This window comes from Schistocerca serialis, chromosome 1 (genome assembly GCF_023864345.2).
Source record: "Schistocerca serialis cubense isolate TAMUIC-IGC-003099 chromosome 1, iqSchSeri2.2, whole genome shotgun sequence".
Lineage (NCBI taxonomy): Eukaryota > Metazoa > Arthropoda > Insecta > Orthoptera > Acrididae > Schistocerca > Schistocerca serialis.
In genome coordinates this window covers 173,822,299-173,848,944 of record NC_064638.1, presented here as the reverse complement: position 1 = coordinate 173,848,944, position 26,646 = coordinate 173,822,299, and the positions used below count along the sequence as shown (strand labels likewise).

At 42.0% G+C, this 26,646-nt stretch overlaps 1 protein-coding gene across 6 annotated transcripts in view; it reads right to left on the bottom strand.

The window, feature by feature from the left end:
- Window positions 1-476: 476 nt before the first annotated feature.
- LOC126465048 (dynein axonemal light chain 4-like) overlaps window positions 477-26,646 on the bottom strand; it is a 50,309-nt gene continuing 24,139 nt past the window's right edge. For 2 of the 6 annotated variants that reach the window (XR_007585969.1, XR_007585970.1), the window contains 2 exons: window positions 19,409-19,470; window positions 477-1,101 (listed from right to left, as the gene is read on the bottom strand). Coding sequence is in view for 1 of the 6 variants with exons in the window: in XM_050096278.1 (XP_049952235.1) it covers window positions 6,360-6,524 (165 nt within the window). In the remaining 5 variants the exon portion in view is untranslated. Of the gene's footprint in view, window positions 1,102-5,723; window positions 6,525-18,734; window positions 19,210-19,408; window positions 19,471-26,646 lie in introns of those variants that run through there. The other 4 variants (XR_007585972.1, XR_007585971.1, XR_007585973.1 and 1 more) reach the window with 3 other exon arrangements.

The window sequence follows — 26,646 nt, the reverse complement described above, 5'->3', positions numbered from 1 at the left end:
ATTAGGCTTTTTTTTGCGTTCCAACACATAAACAACAACAATGTTTCCATGTAATTTCGGGACAGATAAGTGAAAATTAAGAAATATAATAAAAGCAAAATTAGGTAATGCTTTATTTCCATTGTCTTTAGTACAATAAATACAATTACCTGTACACTGCATAGCAATCTCAAAAATAATATTGTTGTCTTTTGCTGTCTTCTTCATACATAATTTCTAATATTCTTCTGACTAGCAAACATGAAAATAGCTGTAAATTTTAAAGTCTCTGAAAATAACATTTTATACGAATCTGTACACATCAATGACTTTAAGGACAGATTTACAATTTAAACACAATTATCCATATTATATACGAAGAATAAACATAAGGTATTTTGAAAGTTTTATGCATTTTATTTTACAATATCACTATCTTTTCAACAGAAATTAAATATCAAATATCTTGATCCCAATTACCCCCCCCCCCCCCCCCCCTCTCTCTCTCTCTCTCTCTCTCTCTCTCTCTCTCTCTCTCTCTCTCTCTCTCTCTCTCTCTCTCTCTCTCCCCTAGGTCCAAAACAAATCACAATATGAAGTTTGCTTTATCATACAAAGGCTATGCCACCGGGGCAGAGGTCCAGCATAATGATTAAAATGTAACACAAAAATAAAGTAAAAGAGGTCAAACAAAAATAAAGCTATCAAAATTATTGGCAATTAGAGAAAGCTCTTCAGAACTTAGTTATAACTTAGTTATAGACAAAAGAAACAAGATATTTAATCTCATGGAATGTGAAATATTACAAATTTTATTAGCTCTGCAATGTGATGTCTCAGTTGTTTCCACACAATAATACGAAAGATAGATATTAACCTGTTGAAGTCTGTATTTGCATGACTCTATTGCCTTATTATGTACGTACTCCATTACTCAGCAATACTGTACCATAGGTGCTAACCCATCAGAGGAATATCTGTGGAGAGGCCAGGTAAACATGGTGTTCCTGAAGAATGCCATAAGCCTTTTCAGTAATTGCAGGGACAACATTCTGGATGAGTGATGGGTCTGGCATCATAACGTTAGCCAACATAGTCTTGCTATGCTGATATTGCAGTTGGCTGAAAGCAAGAGGAAACCACAGCTGTTGCATTTCCTGAGACATGCTGATCTAGCGTATGGCTTAATGATGGAATCCTCTTGAGTAAAATATTATAGAAGTAAAATGGTTCTCCATTTGGATATACAGGTAAGACTACTTAGGAGGAAATTCTTATCAGGAAGAACAAACAAATCTTGTGCTCTACAGTTTGGAGTGCTGAATTTTAAGATATCTTAATTGGGTAAGGTTAGAGAGAGTAAAAGAGAAATGGACTGGTTGAAGTTAGATATACAGGGAATGGCAAGACGGAGTTTGTGAAACCAGATATTAAACTGAAAAATACTTCCAGGGGCAGATGTGTACTCTGACTATAATTTATTTATTATGAAAAGCAGAATAAATTGGAAAAAAACTGCAGAAATATGCGAAATTAAGGAGAGGGGACCTAGATAAGTTTAACAAGCAGATGCTGTTGATGTTTCAAATACAGCATTATGCAACTGTTAACACAGCAGAAGACAAACTGGTAGTTTTGAGTCACGGTGTAGTGAAGGCAGCAGAGGAGGAACAACAGAATGAAGCAAGGCCACACAATAATCACTGGTTATTACATAAGAAACTGAATTTAATTAGTGGAAATAGACTCTATAATAACAACATCACAAGTGAAGCAGAGGATACTGAATGCCAATGTACACAAAAGGAGATTGACAAAGTGCAACATGGCAAAGCAGGAGGAAAGGTAGATAAGAATTGCAGATATGTTGAGGCATGCATGATTCTGGGAAAGATAGGTTCGGCCTATTAAAAAAAATAAATAAATAAAAAAATAAAAAAATGAAGAAACGTTTAGAGAAAAGCAGCTGTGTGAATGTCAAGAGTTCTCCCGGCAAACAAATAAAGGAGGGCTATACAAAGGACAGAAAATTGAAGATTGTATTACGGAAAGGCAAGAGGAAGTAGATAAAGATAAATTGACAGATGTAATACTGCAAGAAGAATGTGACAGATCATTATGAGACCCAAGTAAACCTAAGGGAAAAGGATCAGAAGTACACAACATTCCCCCCAATTCATTGATATCCCTGGGAGAACAGCCATGGTACACTACATAGCACACAAGATGTACCAGACAAGTGAAATGCTGAAAATATTATGAAAAGAATACATTGCTACTCACCCTACAGAAGAGACACTGAGTCACAGACAGGTACAATGAAAAGACTGCCATACATTCCGGCTTTCAGCCAAAATGCCTTCTTCTGCATGAGAAAACAAACATTCTCACAAGCACAAATCAGACACCCAGTCACTGTTTCTGGCCATTGAGGCCGGTGTGCGGACTGTAGCAGTGCCTCATGTCATGAGGGTGGTGGGGTATGGAGGAGGCGAGGGTGAGGAAGTGGAGGGATAGGAGGTTATGGGTGAGAGAAGTTTAATGCTACTTGTGGAAGTGTGCAGGGATGTAGTAGAGAGTGTGTCATGCTGCTGGATGCGGAAAAAAGGAGAGAAGGGGACAAGTAGAGGAGGGGAAAAAAGATTGGTGGGTGTGTTGGTACAACAGAAGGCTGTGTAGTATGTGGTGCTTGAGTTACAGCTGTCTCTTGGCCACAGTTTGTCAGTTGACACTCCTACACGCAGACACCTTGTTGTTTGTCATGCCCACGTAGAAAGCAGCATAGTGGTTGCAGCTTAGTTTGACGATCACGACTGCTTTCACAGGTGGCCCTACCTCTGATGGAATAAGAGATGCAGACTGGAGTAGCTACTGGTGGGAGGATGTATGGGACAGGCCGTGCAGGTAGATCTATTACAGGGATACAGGCCATAAGGCAAGGGGTTGGAAGCTGGGGTGGAGTAGGGATGGGCAACGATATTGCCTACTAAATTTGGTGGGCTGCAGAATACCAGTGTAGTAGGGATGGGAAAATAGTGGGTAGGATGTTCCTCAATTCAGAGCTGAAACCCTGGTGGAGAATATGATCAGTTGCTCCAGTCCTTGGTGGCCCTGAGTCACGGGAGGAGTGCTCCTTTGTGGCAGGACAGTGGGAATGCGAGAGGTGACTTGGAGAGATAAGACATGGGACATCTGTTTCATTACAACAGTGGGAGGGTAATTTTGTTACGTTTATTTGTTATATTTCGAGAGGGACTGCCCATCACTACAGATGCAATGGCCATGGGTGTCTAGCCTGTGAAGGGACTTCTTGTATGGAATTGGTGCAGCTGCCGAAGAGGAGGTACTGCTGGTGGTTTGTAGGTTTGCTATGGACAGAGGCACTGACAATGTAGCCATCCTTGACGTGGAAGTCAACACTAAGGCAGGTGGACTCTGTTCGACTGAGGACCAGATGAAGCAAATGGGGAAGAAGGTGTTGAGGTTCTGGGAGGAATGTAAAGAGCATGTCCTCTCCCTCTGTCCATATCATGATGTTACGTTATGGGCAAAGGGTGAAGGTGCTGGTCCAAGTGAACAGAGATTCTCTCAGTGGGACACAGTAACTAGCCACAACAGGGCATCCTGGGTGGTTGGTTTATGGACTTCAGGAAGCATGTAGATGATAGGAGTGCAGAGAGCGGCAGGGGTGCAGAGACAAATAGACTCAGGGGAGAGGTTCTGGGGTGGGCCTAAGAATCTAAGAAGGGACTGGAGATCCTGTTGGATTTCTGGAATGAACAGCAATTGAAGGGAAGCATTACCTATCCAAAACACTGAGACTTCCACTGACACTTTCTTGTAAGATCATCAATTTTTTCTCCTAACCATTTGCATCCCAAAAGTTGCTTTATATTAATATACTCTGTTCCATTTTTCCACCTAGAAGTCAATATTTAGTGATGTACATTACTCTTGCATGGCCTTCAACACTGGAGTATACAAGTCTGTATGCAAGAGATGTGGGGTAGAGGAGAGGAGAGTACACACATATTCCTGTGTTCACATATGCATAGAAAAACTTAAGAGTCTTTCACTTATATGGTTGACAGTCATTTTACACTCTTTCTTGATGTTAACAAATCAATGTCTAATTGATTCAATTCTTTCAAAATCTTATAAAAATATGCACATAAACATGTACAAAATGTGCAGCTTTACACAGAACACAATTATAGTAGTAGACATACAAGAGAAGGAACGAAGGTCATAATGTTAACAGGAAATTGTAATGAAAATCAGCTTTGATAATGAGCATATTAACTAATTATCATTACATACAATAACAAAGTCAATTCAATTATTGCCAAACCAACTTCTTCAAACATTATTTCATAGCTACACCACACTAAGATGTTTGACTGCTGCTCTTTGTATCAAGATTTATCTTTCTAACTGCAAACATGAAAATGCACTTACGAAATATGGCAATATATCAGTGAGATAAGAAAACATCTTACATGTCACAAGAACCACTTTCTAGGGCTTTTGCACTCTGAATCTCAAACAGATACAAATTTTGTTTATAAAATAGTTGAAAAAAAAAGTTTAAATCGTGATGGTTATTTTATTTAAAATGAGCAGTTTTGGCCTAGTCTTAGGCCATCTTCAGAACAGCACCATCAGCTGAAGTTGACAATGTCCAGAACAGTCAGTACACGTCAGTCGCTGAAACTTTTCTTTGTTTGTTGATAACATTAAATCCCTTGATATAATTTTATAGCTCATGCTCATGCATCTCCAAAGTACATGGAACATTTAAGTAACAGGCTAACTCAGACCCTTGAGGAAATTATATTCTTTTCATTGAATCAATGCTATCTCTGCATGATTAAGGTTTACTTCATATTAACTTACTTTCTCAATACCAGCCTTGTTATCTCAATAAAAGATTTTGTGGCTTCAGAAAGTATTAATAATGAGATTATGTAACATAAGCATTTAAGCTCTGGCTCTTTTTCTAACTGTTCCAACCAGTAAGTTCCATTATCATTAAAAACAACATTAAAGACATAATGAGCTACTAATTTGTGCACTGCAGCAACAAATCTGCTTTTTAAAAACTAATTTATTAATGCTTCCTCCTTCTTCATTGAACATAAAATCACTACCTTGCAGATTCAATGCTTTCGTTACCTTTGCAGTACATTATACTTTGTGGTTGTATTTTCCTTGTGATGTCTACCACTTACATATAAACTTATGTCTTTAGGCAATGTTGCATTCCTGTGCTTTCTCCCCTCCCCACCTTTTTCAGGAGGAGCTTCATTAGAAAATTTCACCACAACAGGCAACTAATTATTTATACAAAATGTATCAGGTAGTTACATAATGTAAAATATACTTACATATCCTTACCATACAATTACCTCAACAATAACATAACTGATAGGTAAATATTAAGAATAATTACAAATAAATGTAAAATAAAATATGCTGTTTACCAAAATATATTCATAGATTATGCACTGATACCAGCCTCCTATAAGCAACATAGCGAACAAAATGAAATGGCTGTACCAAAAGAGTAATATTTGTACTGTTAACAAATGCTGTTAATAATGCACAAGTAACTCATTTCCATTGTTAATATAATAATAATAATAATAATAATAATATATAATAATAGAGTGCAGATATATTCATTCTGTACAGTGTGTGCTAAATGCATTAAACCTGCAATAGTTTTCAACAAGATAGAAACTATAGTTAATAGACAAGTTGCAACAGTAATGGAGGGAAAAGCCTGTTGTAAGATAGATGTCTTTGTATTGTCTTAAAAAAGAGGATATCACAAAGATATTCTTTAATACCATGCACACACCAAACTATTTCTTCTCTCAAAGCAGTCTGGTACAAATATCAGCAACAATCCAGACAGGAGATCAGTACGTGCTTATAAAGGAAAAGTAATGGAGAAAGACAAAGTAAAAATGTGGCATGAGAATAAATTAATCTGTGTAGAAATAACAAGTCGTTCAGTGTAACTGTTTCTAACAAAATGCCACATTTTAATTTTTGCTTTACTTTTCCCCTTCTTACATTTCATTCTAAAATTCTTGCTACCATACCCAAAAGTGGGGGTTCAGTATATTTTTCCATTTGTGCTACTGACAAATATTTCTGTTTTGGGACTATTCTTTTGGCACTCATCGCCTGTTATTAGCAAAATCCACTTTGTAATTACTCTGTTTTGCTTAATGGTAAGCGCTTCATCTCTCCACAAGCTGAAAGCCGGAAACTTTTATTCATGCACAATTGATAAATCAAGGGCTACACCACCACCACCACCACCACCACCACCACCACCAGTCAGTCAAGTACATGTATATTATGGAGATTCAAGAGCATTTCCAAACGCAGACACCAACATTACCACCAAAAAACATGTACAAAAGATTCTTGCACTCATAAGATATTTCAAAGCCATAGCCTTCACCAACAACAGCATGCCAGGATGGTCCAAACTTTTTATCCATTGCCTCCTTAATCATGCGAGCAGCCATCTATAGTCAATGATAAAAGAGTTCTCAGAATGTGTTAAACAAAAACAATACATGTTATGCAAAATGGAAAACAGAGACAACTCCACTAATTATGAGTTAATTAGTTTTATCAAAAGATAGCACAAAAGTGAACACACATTATACTGGAAATGCATCAAAGCATAAGCTATTTTCTAAAAATTTATTTCACACTGCTCCGATGAACACAAACTAGAATAAAACTGAGTTATGCAATTGCTTGGTTACAATGTCATGTTCTGCAGCTCAAATCTAAACAATTACAAGAAAAACATGTTGGCAATACTCTTAAAACATTTACAAAATGGGATCAAAAAGATTGATGAATGGTATGACTGTCTCTTCAGAAGCAGAATGACTATTGGCCTAACTGAAATGTATCTCAGCTAGCCTTACTACACCTTTAAACACAATCACAGCTATGCTGAAAGAGTTCAGTAAGATTTACTCTGCTGGTAAGAAAGAATAACACTTATATTACACTTGAAGGGCAAAACATAGTTGAAGTTTAATATCTCACCAGCGTAAAGATCATTGAGGAGGTGGGGCACTAGCTCAGCTGAAAAAGGAAGGGTTAAGATATAACCCATGGTCTTTTTGCATGAGCCATCCAATCATTTTCCTGAAGATATTTATGGATATGGGCATTCAGTTACTCACAACCCAGGTTATGAAGCAACAAGCAAAGGAAAACAGGGAGGGTAGCAAGGATGGAGGCCTCCATCCTTGCTACCCTCCCTGTTTTCCTTTGCTTGTTGCTTCATAACCTGGGTTGTGAGTAACTGAATCCACTTTCCCTTCTTCCCTTTCTTTCCCCTCTCTCCTCCCTGATGAAGGAACAAAGTTCCGAAAGCTAGGAACATAAATTTTCTGTTCTGTTTTGTGTATCTATCGGCTGTACTGAGCTGAAGTAAGTACTGGCCAGCCCCTTTATCTCTTTGTTAGTATAAGAATAGTGTTTGTAAGATATTCTGTCTTGTCATTACAATTGGGGAAATGTTGTGTGTCGAAGGTCGCCAGGGTGGGGTAAAGCGTCTAGTCAGCCTTAGTAAGCTGCCATTTGGGTGTGCACAGAGGTGGGGTAGGAGTCAGCAAACGGATAGCACATGGGAAATAGTCGCTCAAGTATGTGTCAGAGAACAGGTCACTCAAGACAATGGTCAAACTGGGCAGTGCAGAAGGATTGGTCCAAATGGGAACAGGTGCTTGTGGAGTCTGAAAGGAATGTGGGTGTTCCTCTGTTAAGACAGAAGAGGTTAAGTTGATTGAGAAGATCAGCCAAGAGGGCACCTTCGGACAGGGTCTAGGAGAACCCAAAGGGAATGGTGCAGATTTAAGTCACTGAGCAGCAGAAAGGGGTGAGGTAGCTGCAAAATAAGTTGGAGGAAGTCTTCCCTGGTAACATCGAATGATGGAGGGATGTAAGCGGTAGAAAGGGAAAAGGTCAAGTGAGGAAGGAAAAGGCGAACTTTAACAGCTTGAAGGGGGATAGTCAGGGAGATGGGTTGATTATGATCATCATCCCATATGAGCAGCATGACTTCCCCATGAGATGGAATGGCATCCTCGAGGGGAGAAAGATCAAAACAGACCAGAAAGAATTGCGAGAGCTCAGAGTGGTCATGAGGATCCCATTTTGTTTCCTGAAGGCAGAGAACAAGTGGATGCTGCAATTCTAAGAGCAGCTGTAAATCCTCTTTGTTGGATCGAAGACTGTGAATGTTCCATTCGAGGAGAGTCATAATGAGGAACAAATGAAGGGGTGTCACCTCAGCAGTTGAAGAGTGCCAGCCTTCAAAGACTCGCAGATGCAAAGTGCCAGCCTTCAAAGACTTGCTGTTACAGGGCACAGAGGCAGGAGGTTACTGCTTCACGAGGTCTACAGAAGCGTCAGCTTTCTCATGCTGTCGGCCTGTGGAGTCCAGGGCAGAAAAACGGATGGTGGTGCACACCACCTACACAGATGTCGCCAAGGTGAGGGTATCACACAGTGCACCATCAAAGAGTATCTTCGAGTCGGAGATGGAGAAGACTGTTTGCCTTTGTTTGACTTCTTGGACCTTTCCGGTTGGCAGAGAGAAGCTCACATGGTGATTGGCTGGAGGGACATAAGAAGTCTTCCTCCAAGAGGAGAGAGGGATAGGTTGGAAAGGTATAAAGGAAGGCCAGGTCACTTGTGTGCCAGTATCAGAAGAGACTCATCCATAGAAAGGACGTGTAGGCAAAAATTAAGTTGAAGGCAGTGAAATTAGTCTAGAGGTCTCCTTATTTTCACCAAGAAAGGAACTAACTGTTGCAAAAGTTATGATTTTGCTACAACTTCCACCTTCATATATGTCTATAAGCTCATCTTCATTGTGCAAGAGTGTCTCTCATCGCCGGCCGAAGTGGCCGTGCGGTTCTAGGTGCTGCAGTCTGGAACCACGAGAACACTACGGTTGCAGGTGCGAACCCTGCCTCAGGCATGGATGTGTGTAATGTCCTTAGGTTAGTTAGGTTTAACTAGTTCTAAGTTCTAGGGGACTAATGGCCTCAGAAGTTGAGTCCCATAGTGCTCAGAGCCATTTGAACCATTTGTCTCTCAACTTGGTGTCTGACTGACCTCACCTTACTTTTGAACTTTCCTGAACCTAGCCCTCTCCCCTCCCAGAGGAAGGAACTGAAAGTTCCACAAGATAGGCAGCATGTCAATTTTACTTTTATATGTGTCTACTGATCGTACTAAACATTGTGCCTTCTGAAGTAAGTACTGGCCAGCACCTGTATGATGTAGTTTATTAATTTTCTTGATTGAATTTTCCTTTAATTAAAAAAGCCCTCATATTATGGAATTCCAAACAAATAAAAATGACTTACATGTATCAGAAGTAGGCATCAATGGGATGAGGCTTCATTATAAAGTTTGTCAGCGCCCAGATGGATAATAAACTGCAGTGATACCAGCATGTGGATAAGTTAACCATAAGGCTCAGTTCTGACTGCTTTGTACTTAGAAATCTCTCTACTGTATTGACCTGCACAAAGGAATGCTAGCATACTTTCACTCAGTTCTGCCCTATGACATAATTACCTGTGGCATTCCAGCTAATTTGAGAAAGTATTTATTGTACAGCAGTATGCAATGTAAATATTGGATAAATGTGATAATCAAAAATTTGGCACGCTCCACTACAGGCAACTATGCTAACACATAGCCCACACCCCACACTGGTATTTGAGGCTAATGACAAGTATGAAATTAGGGTGAATCTGCTATTCAAAACCACAATACTAGAAGTAGAAATAATTTACATAGAACTATGCATTCCTCTCAAGGATTCAGAATGGATTTTATATTCTGGGGAAAAAGTCTGCAACAGGTTTTCAGTGGACATTAAGCAGGAAATCGACAATCCCCAAATATTTAACAACAAAGTAAAAGAATACCTCATTACCCATTCCTTCTGTGGTCACCTCATTACCCATTCCTTCTTCATGCTATCTGAATACTTGGTCACTGCATAACCCTAATATCTGTTTTAGATTTATCCTGATTTTGCCAGGGTATGATGGCTAATTGTGAGCTGTGTGAGGTTACATACATGCTTTGTTTAATTTATTAGATGAAAACAGCAACGGGGTAGTATACGAGGTGGAGCAGTGGCTTTTCTCAAAGTAAGTTTTTTTTTTTTTTTCCTCCTAAAACAAATACACACGTGCACGCGCGCATAGAGTAAAATGTGCCCATATAGCCACGTGTATTAGTGTCTGCTTCTGGGATTTGTGCGTGCTGTGGTTTGAATCCACCTTGCAGATTAACAACTTGGTGAATCAGCCAGCCTGTATGTGCTTTTTACGTGGCTTCTCATATCAAATTAAATAAATACCAAGGTCAAATACATGCTATGCAAATATTTAGGAAACATCATACACTTGAATCTGAGATTTCCTTTAAATGCATACAGATGGCGTACATAAACTCTGTCCCAGGTATAGAGTAGTAGCGTCAGGAAGGATATCTGGGAACCAACTGTCACTTTGTTGTTGTTGTTGTTGTTGTTGTTGTTGTTGTTCTGGTCTTCCGCCCAAAGACTGGTTTGATACAGCTCTCCATGCTACTCTATTCTGCACAAACTTCTTCATCTCCAAATTACTACTGCAACCTACATCCTTTTGAATCAGCTTACCTGCATTCATCTCTTGGTCTCCCTCTATGACTTTTACCCCCCACACTACTCACCAATAGTAAATTGGTGATCCCTTGATGTCTCAGAATGTGGCCCATCAAATAAACCTTTCTTTTAGTCTAGTTGTGACACAAATTTCTTTTCTCCCCAACACTATTCAATTCCTCCTCATCAGTTCATTACCTATCCATATAATGTTCAGCATTCTTCTGTACCACCACATTTCAAAAGCTTCTATTGTCTGTCTGTTCAGACTGTTTACTGTCCACACTTCACTTCCAGATTTACATACATATTCCAAAAAACACTACCTAACATTTAAACCTATATTCAATGTTAAAAAATCCTACACTTCAAAAATGCTTCTCTTTCCATTACCAGTCTACATTTTACATCCTCTCTGCTTTGGCCACCATCACTTACTTTACTCCCCAAATAGCAAAACTCATATAACACTTTAATAGTCTTGTTTCCTCATCTAATTTCCTCAACATCACCTGATTTAATTTATTACATTCCATTACCCTTGCCTTGTTTCTGCTGATGTTCATCTCACATCGTCTCAATACACTGTCCATTATGGTCAGCTGCTCTTCCTAGTGCTTTGCTGTCTGACAGAATTAAATCATCGGTAAACCTGAAAGTATTTCTCTCTTCTCCCTGAACTTTAATCTCTTCTCCATATATGTCTTTGGTTTCCTGTACTGTTTGCTCATTGCACAGATTGAATAACATTGGGGATAATCCACAACCCTCTCTCAACCCGTCCTCAACCACTTTTCCCTTTCATGCCTCTCAACTACTATACATCCATCAGGCTTGCAGAAGTTGTAAATGGCCTCTCACTCCCTGTATTTCATCCCTCCTACCATCAGAATTTCAAAGAGAATATTCCAGTCAACACTGTCAAATGCAATAAACACAGGTTTGCCTTTCCTAAACCAATCTTCCATGAGAAGTCATAGGATCTACATTGCCTCATGTGTTTCTACATTTCCCTGTAATCCAAACTTATTTTCCTCAAGGTTGCCTTCTACCAGTTTTTTCATTCTTGTAAATAATTTGTGCTCTCATTTTGCAAGGGTGACTTATTAAACTGGTATTGGTAATATTCATGCCTTTCAGCATCTGCTATCTTTGGAATCAGAATTATTACATTCTTCTTGAAGTCTGAGGGTATTTCGTCTGTCTCATACATCTTGCTCACCAGATGGAAGACTTCTGTCATGGTTGGCTCTCCCAAGGCCATCAGTAGTTCTGATGAAATGTCGCTTACTCCCAGGGCCTTGTTTTGACGTAGGTCTTTCAGTATTCTGTCAAATTCTTCTCTCAGTATCATATCTCCCATCTCATCTTCATCTAGGTTCTCTTCCCTTTCTATAATACTACCTTCAAGCTCACTTCCTTTGTACACTTCCTGGCATCCCATTTGAGTCAATTGATGTATCAAAGTACTGCACTGAAAAGGTGTTTGAATGTTGTGCAGGTGTGGTTAAATTTAATGGAGCTAAACTTCTAACTGTTGTTATTTATAGATTCCCAGACTCCGATTTCACAACATTTTTGATAAAGCTAGAGGAGGTTCTTGGTTCACTTTATAGAAAGTACAAAAAGTTAGATATACACTCCTGGAAATGGAAAAAAGAACACATTGACACCGGTGTGTCAGACCCACCATACTTGCTCCGGACACTGCGAGAGGGCTGTACAAGCAATGATCACACGCACGGCACAGCGGACACACCAGGAACCGCGGTGTTGGCCGTCGAATGGCGCTAGCTGCACAGCATTTGTGCACCGTCGCCGTCAGTGTCAGCCAGTTTGCCGTGGCATACGGAGCTCCATCGCTGTCTTTAACACTGGTAGCATGCCGCGACAGCGTGGACGTGAACCGTATGTGCAGTTGACGGACTTTGAGCGAGGGCGTATAGTGGGCATGCGGGAGGCTGGGTGGACGTACCGCCGAATTGCTCAACACGTGGGGCGTGAGGTCTCCACAGTACATCGATGTTGTCACCAGTGGTCGGCGGAAGGTGCACGTGCCCGTCGACCTGGGACCGGACCGCAGCGACGCACGGATGCACGCCAAGACCGTAGGATCCTACGCAGTGCCGTAGGGGACCGCACCACCACTTCCCAGCAAATTAAGGACACTGTTGCTCCTGGGGTATCGGCGAGGACCATTCGCAACCGTCTCCATGAAGCTGGGCTACGGTCCCGCACACCGTTAGGCCGTCTTCCGCTCACGCCCCAACATCGTGCAGCCCGCCTCCAGTGGTGTCGCGACAGGCGTGAATGAAGGGACGAATGGAGACGTGTCGTCTTCAGCGATGAGAGTCGCTTCTGCCTTGGTGCCAATGATGGTCGTATGCGTGTTTGGCGCCGTGCAGGTGAGCGCCACAATCAGGACTGCATACGACCGAGGCACACAGGGCCAACACCCGGCATCATGGTGTGGGGAGCGATCTCCTACACTGGCCGTACACCACTGGTGATCGTCGAGGGGACACTGAATAGTGCACGGTACATCCAAACCGTCATCGAACCCATCGTTCTACCATTCCTAGACCGGCAAGGGAACTTGCTGTTCCAACAGGACAATGCACGTCCGCATGTATCCCGTGCCACCCAACGTGCTCTAGAAGGTGTAAGTCAACTACTCTGGCCAGCAAGATCTCCGGATCTGTCCCCCATTGAGCATGTTTGGGACTGGATGAAGCGTCGTCTCACGCGGTCTGCACGTCCAGCACGAACGCTGGTCCAACTGAGGCGCCAGGTGGAAATGGCATGGCAAACCGTTCCACAGGACTACATCCAGCATCTCTATGATCGTCTCCATGGGAGAATAGCAGCCTGCATTGCTGCGAAAGGTGGATATACACTGTACTAGTGCCGACATTGTGCATGCTCTGTTGCCTGTGTCTATGTGCCTGTGGTTCTGTCAGTGTGATCATGTGATGTATCTGACCCCAGGAATGTGTCAATAAAGTTTCCGCTTCCTGGGACAATGAATTCACGGTGTTCTTATTTCAATTTCCAGGAGTGTATGTGGTGACTTCAATATTAATTGTATAAGTGATTGTGCAAGGAAAAGGATGCTGGTAGACCTCCTTAATTCATACAATCTTATGCAAACCATATTCTTTCCAACGAGAGTGCAAGGGAACAGTAGAACAACCATAGACAACATTTTTGTTCATTCCTCATTACTGGAAGGGCATTCTGTTAGCAAAAAGGTGAATGGCCTTTCAGATCGCGATGCAGAGATTTTAACTGTAAAAGATTTTTGTGCTGCAACACGTGTTAAAATATAGTCATCAGCTGTTTAGGAAAGCTGATCCAGTTGATGTAGAGACCTTTGTAAAACTTATCAAGGAACAAGAGTGGCAAGATGTTTATAGCGCTGATACAGTAGATGTTAAATATACTGCTTTCTCAAGACTTTTCTCGTGCTCTTTGAAAGCTGCTTTCCGTTAGAACGTTCAAAACAGGGTACTAGCACAAACAGGCAGCCTGGGTGGCTGACTAAAGGAATAAGAATATCTTGTAGAACAAAGTGGCAATTATATCAAAACGTTAGAAACAGTCAAAATCTAAATGCAGCAGCCCATTACAAACAGTATTGTAAGGTGCTTAAAAATGTTATTAGGAAGGCAAAAAATATGTGGTATGCAGATAGAATAGCTAAGTCTCAGGGTAAAATTAAAACCATATGGTCAGTCGTACAGGAAGTGGCTGGTCTGCAAAGACAGGTTGAGGATATAGAATCAGTGTGTACTGGGAATGTCCGTGTTACTGATAAGTCGCATACATGTACAGTATTTAATAATCACTTTCTGAATATAGCAGGTGAACTAAATAGAAACCTAGTCCCAACAGGGAATCATATAGCGCTCTTAGAAAAAAGTGTTCCGAGACTGTTACCTGAAATGCTCCTCCATGATTCTGACAAGAGGGAGATTGAGTTAATAATTAAATCACTAAAGACCAAGAACTCTCGTGGATATGACGGGGTACCTAGCAGAATACTGAAATATAGTTCTATGTATGTTAGTCCAGTACTTAGTCATATCTGTAACTTTTCCTTTAGGAGTGGTCAGTTTCCTGACCGATTAAAGTACTCGGTAGTGAAGCCACTTTATAAAAAAGGAGACAGGGATAATGTTGACAATTTTAGACCTATTTCTATGCCATCGGTGTTTGCTAAAGTTATTGAGAAGGTTGTATATACAACGTTACTGGAGCATTTAAATTCACATAATTTGCTGTCAAATGTTCAGTTTGGTTTTAGAAATGGTTTAAAAACTGAAAATGCTATATTCTCTTTTCTCTGTGAGGTTTTGGACGGATTAAATAAAAGGTTGGGAATGCTAGGTGTTTTCTTTGATTTAACAAAGGCTTTTGACTGTGTTGACCACAAAATATTACTGCAGAAGTTGGACCATTATGGAGTAAGGGGAGTAGCTTACAACTGGTTCACCTCTTACTTTAAGAACAGAAAGCAGAAGGTAATTCTCCGCAATATTGAGAGTGGTAGTGATGTTCAGTCCCAATGGGGCGCTGTTAAGTGGGGCGTTCCCCAAGGGTCGGTGCTGGGGCCACTGCTGTTTCTTATTTATATAAATGATATGCCTTCTAGTATTACAGGTGATTCAAAAATATTTCTGTTTGCTGATGACACTAGCTTCGTAGTGAAGGATCTTGCGTATAATATTGAAACAGTATCAAATAATGTAGTACATGAAATAAGTTCGTGGCTTGTAGAAAATACACTCCTGGAAATTGAAATAAGAACACCGTGAATTCATTGTCCCAGGAAGGGGACAATTTATTGACACATTCCTGGGGTCAGATACATCACATGATCACACTGACAGAACCACAGGCACATAGACACAGGCAACAGAGCATGCACAATGTCGGCACTAGTACAGTGTATATCCACCTTTCGCAGCAATGCAGGCTGCTATTCTCCCATGGAGACGGTCGTAGAGATGCTGGATGTAGTCCTGTGGAACGGCTTGCCATGCCATTTCCATCTGGCGCCTCAGTTGGACCAGCGTTCGTGCTGGACGTGCAGACCGCGTGAGACGACGCTTCATCCAGTCCCAAACATGCTCAATGGGGGACAGATCCGGAGATCTTGCTGGCCAGGGTAGTTGACTTACACCATCTAGAGCACGTTGGGTGGCACGGGATACATGCAGACGTGCATTGTCCTGTTGGAACAGCAAGTTCCCTTGCCGGTCTAAGAATGGTAGAACGATGGGTTCGATGACGGTTTGGATGTACCGTGCACTATTCAGTGTCCCCTCGACGATCACCAGTGGTGTACGGCCAGTGTAGGAGATCGCTCCCCACACCATGATGCCGGGTGTTGGCCCTGTGTGCCTCGGTCGTATGCAGTCCTGATTGTTGCGCTCACCTGCACGGCGCCAAACACGCATACGACCATCATTGGCACCAAGGCAGAAGCGACTCTCATCGCTGAAGACGACACGTCTCCATTCGTCCCTCCATTCACGCCTGTCACGACACCACTGGAGGCGGGCTGCACGATGTTGGGGCGTGAGCGGAAGACGGCCTAACGGTGTGCGGGACCGTAGCCCAGCTTCATGGAGACGGTTGCGAATGGTCCTCGCCGATACCCCAGGAGCAACAGTGTCCCTAATTTGCTGGGAAGTGGCGGTGCGGTCCCCTACGGCACTGCGTAGGATCCTACGGTCTTGGCGTGCATCCGTGCGTCGCTGCGGTCCGGTCCCTGGTCGACGGGCACGTGCACCTTCCGCCGACCACTGGCGACAACGTTGATGTACTGTGGAGACCTCACGCCCCACGTGTTGAGCAATTCGGCGGTACGTCCACCCGGCCTCCCGCATGCCCACTATACGCCCTCGCTCAAAGTCCGTCAACTGCACATACGGTTCACGTCCACGCTATCGCGGCATGCTACCAGTGTTAAAGACTGCGATGGAGCTCCGTATGCCACGGCAAACTGGCTGACACTGACGGCGGCGGTGCACAAATGCTGCGCAGCTAGCGCCATTCGACGCCTGGTGTGTCCGCTGTGCCGTGCGTGTGATCATTGCTTGTACAGCCCTCTCGCAGTGTCCGGAGCAAGTATGGTGGGTCTGACACACCGGTGTCAATGTGTTCTTTTTTCCATTTCCAGGAGTGTAATCTGATGCTAAATCACAGTAAGATTCAGTTTTTACAGTTTCTAACTCACAATTCAACAAGAACTGATATTTTGATCAAACAGAATGGGCATATTATAAGTGAGACAGAACAGTTCAAGTTCCTAGGCGTTTGGATAGATAGTAAGCTGTTGTGGAACGCCCATTTCCAGGATCTTGTTCAGAAACTAAATGCTGCTTTATTTACCATTAGAACAGTATCTGAAATAAGTGACACTTCAACACTAAAAGTAGTCTACTTCACATATTTTCATACGCTTATATGTCGTATGGTATTATTTTGTGGGGTAATTCTTCTAATTTCAAAAAGGGTATTTTTTGCTCAAAAACGGGCATGTGGAATGCACTTCCTCGACTCTTGTGCAGAAAGGAGTGCAGTATTCTGCTGCATCCATTTTCAATAAGCTACTGCAAGAACTCAAAACTCTTAGCAGTAGCCCAAACTCTTTTAAGTCTAAACTGAAGAGTTTCCTCATGACTCAGTCCTTCTATTCTGTCGAGGAGCTCCTGGAAGAGCTAAAAAATTAAGCAAATTCCAGTGTTACATTGTTGATTTTCTTTATTTAACCTTACGACTTGTCACCTGAATATGTTTTTTTATATTTCATTTTATTTGTTTCTACTATCGTGCTATAATTTCATGTATTGACTCGTTCCATGACCATGGAGACTTCTCCTTAATTTGGTCCCACAGAACAATAAATAAATAAATAAAAATAAAAAACAGCCTATCTATATATTCCGTCCGCCTTTCAGCATTCCCTCCTTTGCTTAGTACCACTCTTCCATCTCAGCTCTTGATATTCATACAGCTGCTTCTCTTCTCTCCAAAGGCCCCTTTAATTTTCCTATAGGTAGTATCGATTTTTCCCCTAGTTATATACACATCTATAATCATATCCTTACATTTGTCTTCTACCTGTATTGGCTATTTTGCACTTTCTGTCAGTCTCACTTTTTTAGACATCTTTATCACTTTTTTCTGCTTCACTTGCTGCATTTTTATATTTTCCCCTTTCGTCAGTTAAATTTAACATCTCCTACTATTGAAGGATTTCTACTAGGCCTTGTCTTTTTACCTAACTGATCCTCTGCTGCCTTCACTATTTCATCTCTCAAAGCTACCCATTTGGCTTCTACTGCACTCCTTTTCCCTGCTTACGTCAGTCATTGACTAATGCTCCCTCTGAAACTCTAAACAACCTCTGGTTCTTTAAGTTTATCCAGGTCCCATCTCATTAATTTTTTTACCTTTTTGCAGGTTATTCAGCTCTAATCAACAGTTCATAAGCAATAAATTGTGTTCAGAGCCCCCATCTGCCCCTGGAAATGTTTTACAGTTTTAAATCTGAATACAAAACCTCTGTGCTGACATTATATTATCAATCTGAAATCTTTTAGTGTCTCCAGGTCTCTAGCATTGCCAAAAACCATATAATGATGCTTCCCTATAGAGCAATGAGAAAAGGCAAGGGAGAGGAGGAAAGACAACAACAAAATACACATACAAAGTAATCTCAAAGTAATTATTTGAATCATGAGTTTGTGTAGATCAGTGCAAGCAACAATTTGTTGTTATTAACACACTTCACAGTGTATTCAGAAGTGGTTACTTCTGCTTGTTAATATATACCTTGACTTGTTCCTCATCCATGAAAACTCTCTTTTGTGAACAGATATATGGAACATGATGTATCAATGAACTGATACTAAAATGGCCAGGCAAAACATATGCCTTGCAAGAAAGTAGTTATGACACTGATGCTTGATTCATCATGTAGATAATGACATAAATATTTTTAGGAACAATTTTAACAATATTCCTCTGCTTTATGGAATGAGATAAGTGTTGTACAGACTGTAAAAAATAGGTTGTTTTTCTTTTGTTGGCATCATTATATGGACAATGTGGAGCCTATGCCACTTGTTCCTTGGCATTCCCAGAATAGGGCAGGGCCTGTTTCTCTTCTCCCCAAATGCTCTCCCTGACGATACCTATTTCATGAAAATCAATTAAGAACAAGCATGCAGAAAATGCTTGCTATGGACTCTCTTGACATTAAAAGGCAAGTATCTGAAGTATCACAAATAAGAGAAAACTAACAGAGACAATCACAAATTATTTGGGCAAAAAGTTCTGTAACCCCATTCAAAAATGCAAATTATTCGATGCAGCAAACTGAGTCTTTAATAAAATGAATCCTGCTCCTTAACAGTATAGTGTCATATATAGCCAAGATCAGCAGTTCAGATTTTTGCTATGGTTGTTCACAGAACTAAGACTTTCTCTGAGGTAGCACCACTCTGGAACAGCCAATATACATTACAAACAAAACTACTATCGGTGCTCATGCATAACCTACACGAATACTTATCTCAACAAATCTTAAATATTCAGGTTAACTACCTATGAGAGTAATGTTAACTACATTATCGCAAGCAAAAGATGAAATAAATAATAACTCACAATATACTAATAAAAAAACAATATATAAAGACTCACATTGTTGTCGAGAAGACAATAAGCTGTGACTCAAAGCTCGAGTGGAAAGAAAAGATTCATCACTGCAATCAGATTGTAAGAAATTGCATAAGAACACTCTGAAAAAAAACTTTGAAAAGTCAAAAATAAATATTCATGCAGATGTGTTTTTATAGTTTGTGAGCAAAAAAGCAATTTGTTCTTTCAGAACCATGCTAATTACTACAACTTCCAAAATAAATTTCAGTATTACATAATATTCCCAAATATATTTAAAAAAGGAAGAGAGCAAAATAACAAAATATGAGAAACATCAGCTCAGAACATGCAGGCATCTATAAGAAGCAATAAAAACAAACAAAACAAAGATTGCCACGCCACTGCACACTGTATCACACACAAATTTTGTTTGTATGCAAAAGTAACATCTCTCTTCATCTGAGCATTTTAATAAAAAGTCAACAAAATACTAAAGCAAAATAGCTCCTGAAGCAGGTTTCTTTCTTTTAATCACAGTGATGTCACCAGCAATGAAGGAAAAGTTCATGCTGAACAAGGATAAAGTAGGAAATCAACCACGTCTTGTAATATCCCTTGGCCCATGCTAGCCAGTGGTCGTGGATCGATCAGCTGACGGTTCAACGACCCTCCTACTATTATTAGTCTACAGTTAATATATATCGCAAGGTGGTGCGTTTCACCTGCGCAAGAAAATCATAATGTGATGGGACTTCGTTACAAGGCAGGATAACAAGAGGACATGTAAGGAAGTGTGTGCAACGAAACGGTCATTGTTATTGTGTTTTTTGCGATTCACAAGCAATATGTGATGTGAATGTGGAGTTTAGTAATGGCCATAATACAGTCTGTTGCTTTTCAAAAGCAATTGCGCATATTTAATTTTGATCAAAGGATTCTGTGATGAACTATTACATACTACAAGCATGTATAGGACTTCAAACAATTGGTGGTCAATGTTTGCTGTAGAACCTGCTTCAACAACACGGTCAAAAGAGTAGAGAAAGTTTCCTCTGCTAAAAGGAACTCATTTCACTCGCAGACAATCATCGAATGACCAAATGTGAAAGGCAGTGTTCCAATTTGAGAAGATCCTATAAAAGTTTTCTTTCTCTTACATTACAAGAATTTTACAGGCAAAACGTCTGAGGTGGCAGCTGCTTCTCCACAACGAGAGTAACTTGTCTACGTGTACGAAATTACGTACATTGTGGGGGTCGTCGATGGCGCACGGAATATTGTACTTTACAGACATACAAACAGAGATACAACACACACTAGTTCAATAACAATGAGTTTAATATTAGCAGTTTAAAACATTAATTTCTCTTTTGAGCAGTAAAATATAATACAGTGTTTTGAAACAAGCCATCTTGACACCCAAATGCAGTAATGAATCAACCAAAAGTTGCCATATCACCCATTTGCTTTGACCAGTGACATAACTGTGTTGCGTTACGTCATGATGGTGCAACGTACTTGAATCAGGTCATGTCTGTATGTGGTGGGTTGTAGTATCTACATCTACATCTACATTTATACTCCGCAAGCCACCCAAAGGTGTGTGGCGGAGGGCATTTTACGTGCCACTGTCATTACCTCCCTTTCCTGTTCCAGTCGCGTATGGTTCGCGGGAAGAACGACTGTCTGAAAGCCTCCGTGCGCGCTCTAATCTCTCTAATTTTACATTCGTGATCTCCTCGGGAGGTATAAGTAGGGGGAAGCAATATATTCGATACCTCATCCAGAAACGCACCCTCTCGAAACCTGGCGAGCAATCTACACCGTGATGCAGAGCGCCTCTCTTGCAGAGTCTGCCACTTGAGTTTATTAAACATCTCCGTAACGCTATCACAGTTACCAAATAACCCTGTGACGAAACGCGCCGCTCTTCTTTGGATCTTCTCTATCTCCTCCGTCAAACCGATCTGGTACGGATCCCACACTGATGAGCAATACTTAAGTATAGGTCGAACGAGAGTTTTGTAAGCCACCTCCTTTGTTGATGGACTACATTTTCTAAGCACTCTCCCAATGAATCTCAACCTGGTACCCGCCTTACCAACAATTAATTTTATATGATCATTCCACTTCAAATCGTTCCGCACGCATACTCCCAGATATTTTAGAGAAGTAACTGCTACCAGTGTTTGTTCCGCTATCATATAATCATACAATAAAGGATCCTTCTTTCTATGTATTCGCAATACATTATATTTGTCTATATTAAGGGACAGTTGCCACTCCCTGCACCAAGTGCCTATCCACTGCAGATCTTCCTGCATTTCGCTACAATTTTCTAATGCTGCAACTTCTCTGTATACTACAGCATCATCCGCGAAAAGCCGCATGGAACTTCCGACACTATCTACTAGGTCATTTATATATGTTGTGAAAAGCAATGGTCCCATAACTTTCCCCTGTGGCACGCCAGAGGTTACTTTAACGTCTGTAGACGTCTCTCCATTGATAACAACATGCTGTGTTCTGTTTGCTAAAAACTCTTCAATCCAGCCACACAGCTGGTCTGATATTCCGTAGGCTCTTACTTTGTTTATCAGGCGACAGTGCGGAACTGCATCGAACGCCTTCCGGAAGTCAAGAAAAATAGCATCTACCTGGGAGCCTGTATCTAATATTTTCTGGGTCTCATGAACAAATAAAGCGAGTTGGGTCTCACATGATCGCTGTTCCCGGAATCCATGTTGATTCCTAGATAGTGGATTCTGGGTTTCCAGAAACGACATGATACTCGAGCAAAAAACATGTTCTAAAATTCTACAACAGATCGACGTCAGAGATATAGGTCTATAGTTTTGCGCAACTGCTCGACGACCCTTCTTGAAGACTGGGACTACCTGTGCTCTTTTCCAATCATTTGGAACCCTCCGTTCCTCTAGAGACTTGCGGTACACGGCTGTTAGAAGGGGGGCAAGTTCTTTCGCGTACTCTGTGTAGAATCGAATTGGTATCCCGTCAGGTCCAGTGGACTTTCCTCTATTGAGTGATTCCAGTTGCTTTTCTATTCCTTGGACACTTATTTCGATGTCAGCCATTTTTTCGTTTGTGCGAGGATTTAGAGAAGGAATTGCAGTGCGGTCTTCCTCTGTGAAACAGCTTTGGAAAAAGGTGTTTAGTATTTCACCTTTACGCGTGTCATCCTCTGTTTCAATGCCATCATCGTCCCGGAGTGTCTGGATATGCTGTTTCGAGCCACTTACTGATTTAACGTAAGACCAGAACTTCCTAGGATTTTCTGTCAAGTCGGTACATAGAATTTTACTTTCAAATTCACTGAACGCTTCACACATAGCCCTCCTTACGCTAACTTTGACATCGTTTAGCTTCTGTTTGTCTGAGAGGTTTTGGCTGCGTTTAAACTTGGAGTGAAGCTCTCTCTGCTTTCGCAGTAGTTTCCTAACTTTGTTGTTGTACCACGGTGGGTTTTTCCCGTCCCTCACAGTTTTACTCGGCACGTACCTGTCTAAAACGCATTTTACGATTGCCTTGAACTTTTTCCATAAACACTCAACATTGTCAGTATCGGAACAGAAATTTTCGTTTTGATCTGTTAGGTAGTCTGAAATCTGCCTTCTATTACTCTTGCTAAACAGATAAACCTACCTCCTTTTTTTTATATTCCTATTAACTTCCATATTCAGGGATGCTGCAATGGCCTTATGATCACTGATTCCCTGTTCTGCACTTAAAGAGTCGAAAAGTTCGGGTCTGTTTGTTATCAGTAGGTCCAAGATGTTATCTCCACGAGTCGGTTCTCTGTTTAATTGCTCGAGGTAATTTTCGGATAGTGCACTCAGTATAATGTCACTCGATGCTCTGTCCCTACCACCTGTCCTAAACATCTGAGTGTCCCAGTCTATATCTGGTAAATTGAAATCTCCACCTAAGACTATAACATGCTGAGAAAATTTATGTGAAATGTATTCCAAATTTTCTCTCAGTTGTTCTGCCACTAATGCTGCTGAGTCGGGAGGTCGGTAAAAGGAGCCAATTATTAACCTAGCTCGGTTGTTGAGTGTAGCCTCCACCCATAATAATTCACAGGAACTATCCACTTCTACTTCACTACAGGATAAACTACTACTAACAGCGACGAACACTCCACCACCGGTTGCATGCAATCTATCCTTTCTAAACACCGTCTGTACCTTTGTAAAAATTTCGGCAGAATTTATCTCTGGCTTAAGCCAGCTTTCTGTACCTATAACGATTTCAGCTTCGGTGCTTTCTATCAGCGCTTGAAGTTCTGGTACTTTACCAACGCAGCTTCGACAGTTGACAATTACAATTCCGATTGCTGCTTGGTCCCCGCATGTCCTGACTTTGCCCCGCACCCGTTGAGGCTGTTGCCCTTTCTGTACTTGCCCAAGGCCATCTAACCTAAAAAACCGCCCAGCCCATGCCACACAACCCCTGCTACCCATGTAGCCGCTTGTTGCGTGTAGTGGACTCCTGACCTATCCAGCGGAACCCGAAACCCCACCACCCTATGGCGCACGTCGAGCAATCTGCAGCCCACACGGTTGCAGAACCGTCTCAGCCTCTGATTCAGACCCTCCACTCGGCTCTGTACCAAAGGTCCGCAGTCAGTCCTGTCGACGATGCTGCAGATGGTGAGCTCTGCTTTCATCCCGCTAGCGAGACTGGCAGTCTTCACCAAATCAGATAGCTGCCAGAAGCCAGAGATGATTTCCTCCGATCCATAGCGACACACATCATTGGTGCCGACATGAGCGACCACCTGCAGATGGGTGCACCCTGTACCCTTCATGGCATCCGGAAGGACCCTTTCCACATCTGGAATGACTCCCCCCGGTATGCACACGGAGTGCACATTGGTTTTCTTTCCCTCTCTTGCTGCCATTTCCCTAAGGGGCCCCATTACGCGCCTGACGTTGGAGCTCCCAACTACCAGTAAGCCCACCCTCTGCGACCGCCCGGATCTTGCAGACTGAGGGGCAACGTCTGGAACAGGGCAAGCAGCCATGTCAGGCCGAAGATCAGTATCAGCCTGAGACAGAGCCTGAAACCGGTTCGTCAGACAAACTGGAGAGGCCTTCCGTTCAGCCCTCTGGAATGTCTTTCACCCCCTGCCACACCTTGAGACGACCTCCCACTCTACCACAGGTGAGGGATCAGCCTCAATGCGGGCAGTATCTCGGGCAACCACAGTCGTAGTCCGATCGGGGGATGCGTGGGACGAGCTGGCCGTCCCCGACAAACCCCCATCCGGACCCCCACAGTGATGCCCATTGGCAACAGCCTCAAGCTGTGTGACCGAAGCCAACACTGCCTGAAGCTGGGAGCGAAGGGATGCCAACTCAGCCTGCATCCGAACACAGCAGTTGCAGTCCCTATCCATGCTAAAAACTGTTTTGCAAAGAACGTCTGAACTAATCTACAGAGAGCGCAAACAAATCGACAAAATTTAAACGGTTATTAAAATACAAGATTGCCTAGTAAATGCAGTAATGCTGCTACTTGCGCACTGCTGACACTGCTCGGCGGCGGAAGGAGACTACGCGAATTTACACTATTCAGGTACTAAAACGCGATGCTACAACTCTCAAATACTATAATACGCCCGAAATTTATGAATTAAACAATGCAAGTACCAAAAACACGCAAAGAAATTAAGAATTAAACTATGTAACAAATGAGTGAGCTAGGAGTATACGACTTGCTGCTGCAGCTGAGTGCCTTTTTAATTAGGCTCAATGCTGGTTCCCATTCCTTGCTGAGGTTACAGCAGCAATCTTGATTGATGGGTCCATCCCTAGTATTTGGTGGCACACTCTACTGTTAGATGTTTATGTATCAAAACTATTTGTCAGATATGCTAGTGAGTTTTTAATGTGAGTTGCATGTGTCAGGTTGTTATTGGGAGAGTTTGTGCTGGTTTGCTAGTGAGTTACTTTTATTTTGCAAATTATGGCTAATGGATGTGTACTTGCATTTGGAACTATTAGCACTGTGTGTTTCTTGTGGCTGGAGCATTAATATTATTTACCTTTCTTATATCTCTCAAACAGTCCATGGTTGTACTGCTGGTCCATACTGTCCAACGGGCACAATATTTTGGTGATCAGACATGTTATCATCAGGTGCGCTGACAAACTGAGCTTCTGAGGGCGGGCGACCATCTTAAGTCCCCTCCCCTGTGAGGCGTTCTCTCCACGGTCTGCGCCCGCGCCGTGTTTCAGCAGTCGCTTAGATGCTGGCATTGACGTCTGTGGTGGTGTCGGTGTTATTGCCTCGTCTGCTCTGGTCGCCCATTCATTTTCTTTGCTGAGTGCCTTTTTAATTAGGCTCAATGCTGGTTCCCATTCCTTGCTGAGGTTACAGCAGCAATCTTGGTTGATGGGTCCATCCCTAGTATGAATTTCGATAGCCTCTCTAACACTACTGTCCCGGTATTTAGATATCTGTGCCAAGATCCTGGTATGTTGGTAGTCCATTTCGTGATTTTCAGACAAACAGTGCTCTGCAACCACCGACATGTTGGGCAACCTAAGTCGAGTTTGCCTCTGATGTTCTCGGCATCGATGGTGCACACTGTCTGTCCAATGTAAGTCTACCCACACTGACACGGAATCTGGTATACGCCGGCCTTCCGCGAACCGAGATCGTCTTTGACACTTCCCAATAATGCTCATGTTTTATTGGGTGGGCGAAAGATGGTTCCTACTTGGTATTTCCTCAATATTTGTCCTATTTTCCCTGATAGTGCGCCAGTATATGATATATAGTCAGTGGCTATCTCTTCCTCCGTGACTTCATCTGTCTCCACATGCTGTACTGTAGACGTGGGGTGGAATATTCCAAGTACCCGTTTTTCCGGAATACAGTTTTGAGGTGTTCCAGCCCATAGGGCAGACTCTTTGCATCAGAGATTGTGCTCACCCTCTGCTCCAGTGTTTTTAGCACCCCATTCCTCTGCAAATGGGTGGTGGCAGCTATCTGCATGCAGATACAGGTCGGTGTGCATTTTTTTCCTGTATACCCTGTGGCTCAGGGTGCCATCCTCTCTTCCTTTGACCATCACATCAAGGAATGGTAATCTTCCTTCTGCTTTGGTCTCCATAGCGGATTTGATGTTCGGATGTGAGGAGTTCAGGTGTGTAAGGAAGTCTAGGAGCTTGTTCCTTCCAGGGGCCCAGATCACAAACGTGTCATCCACATAATGGAGAAAACAAGTAGGTTTCCATTTGGATGATGCC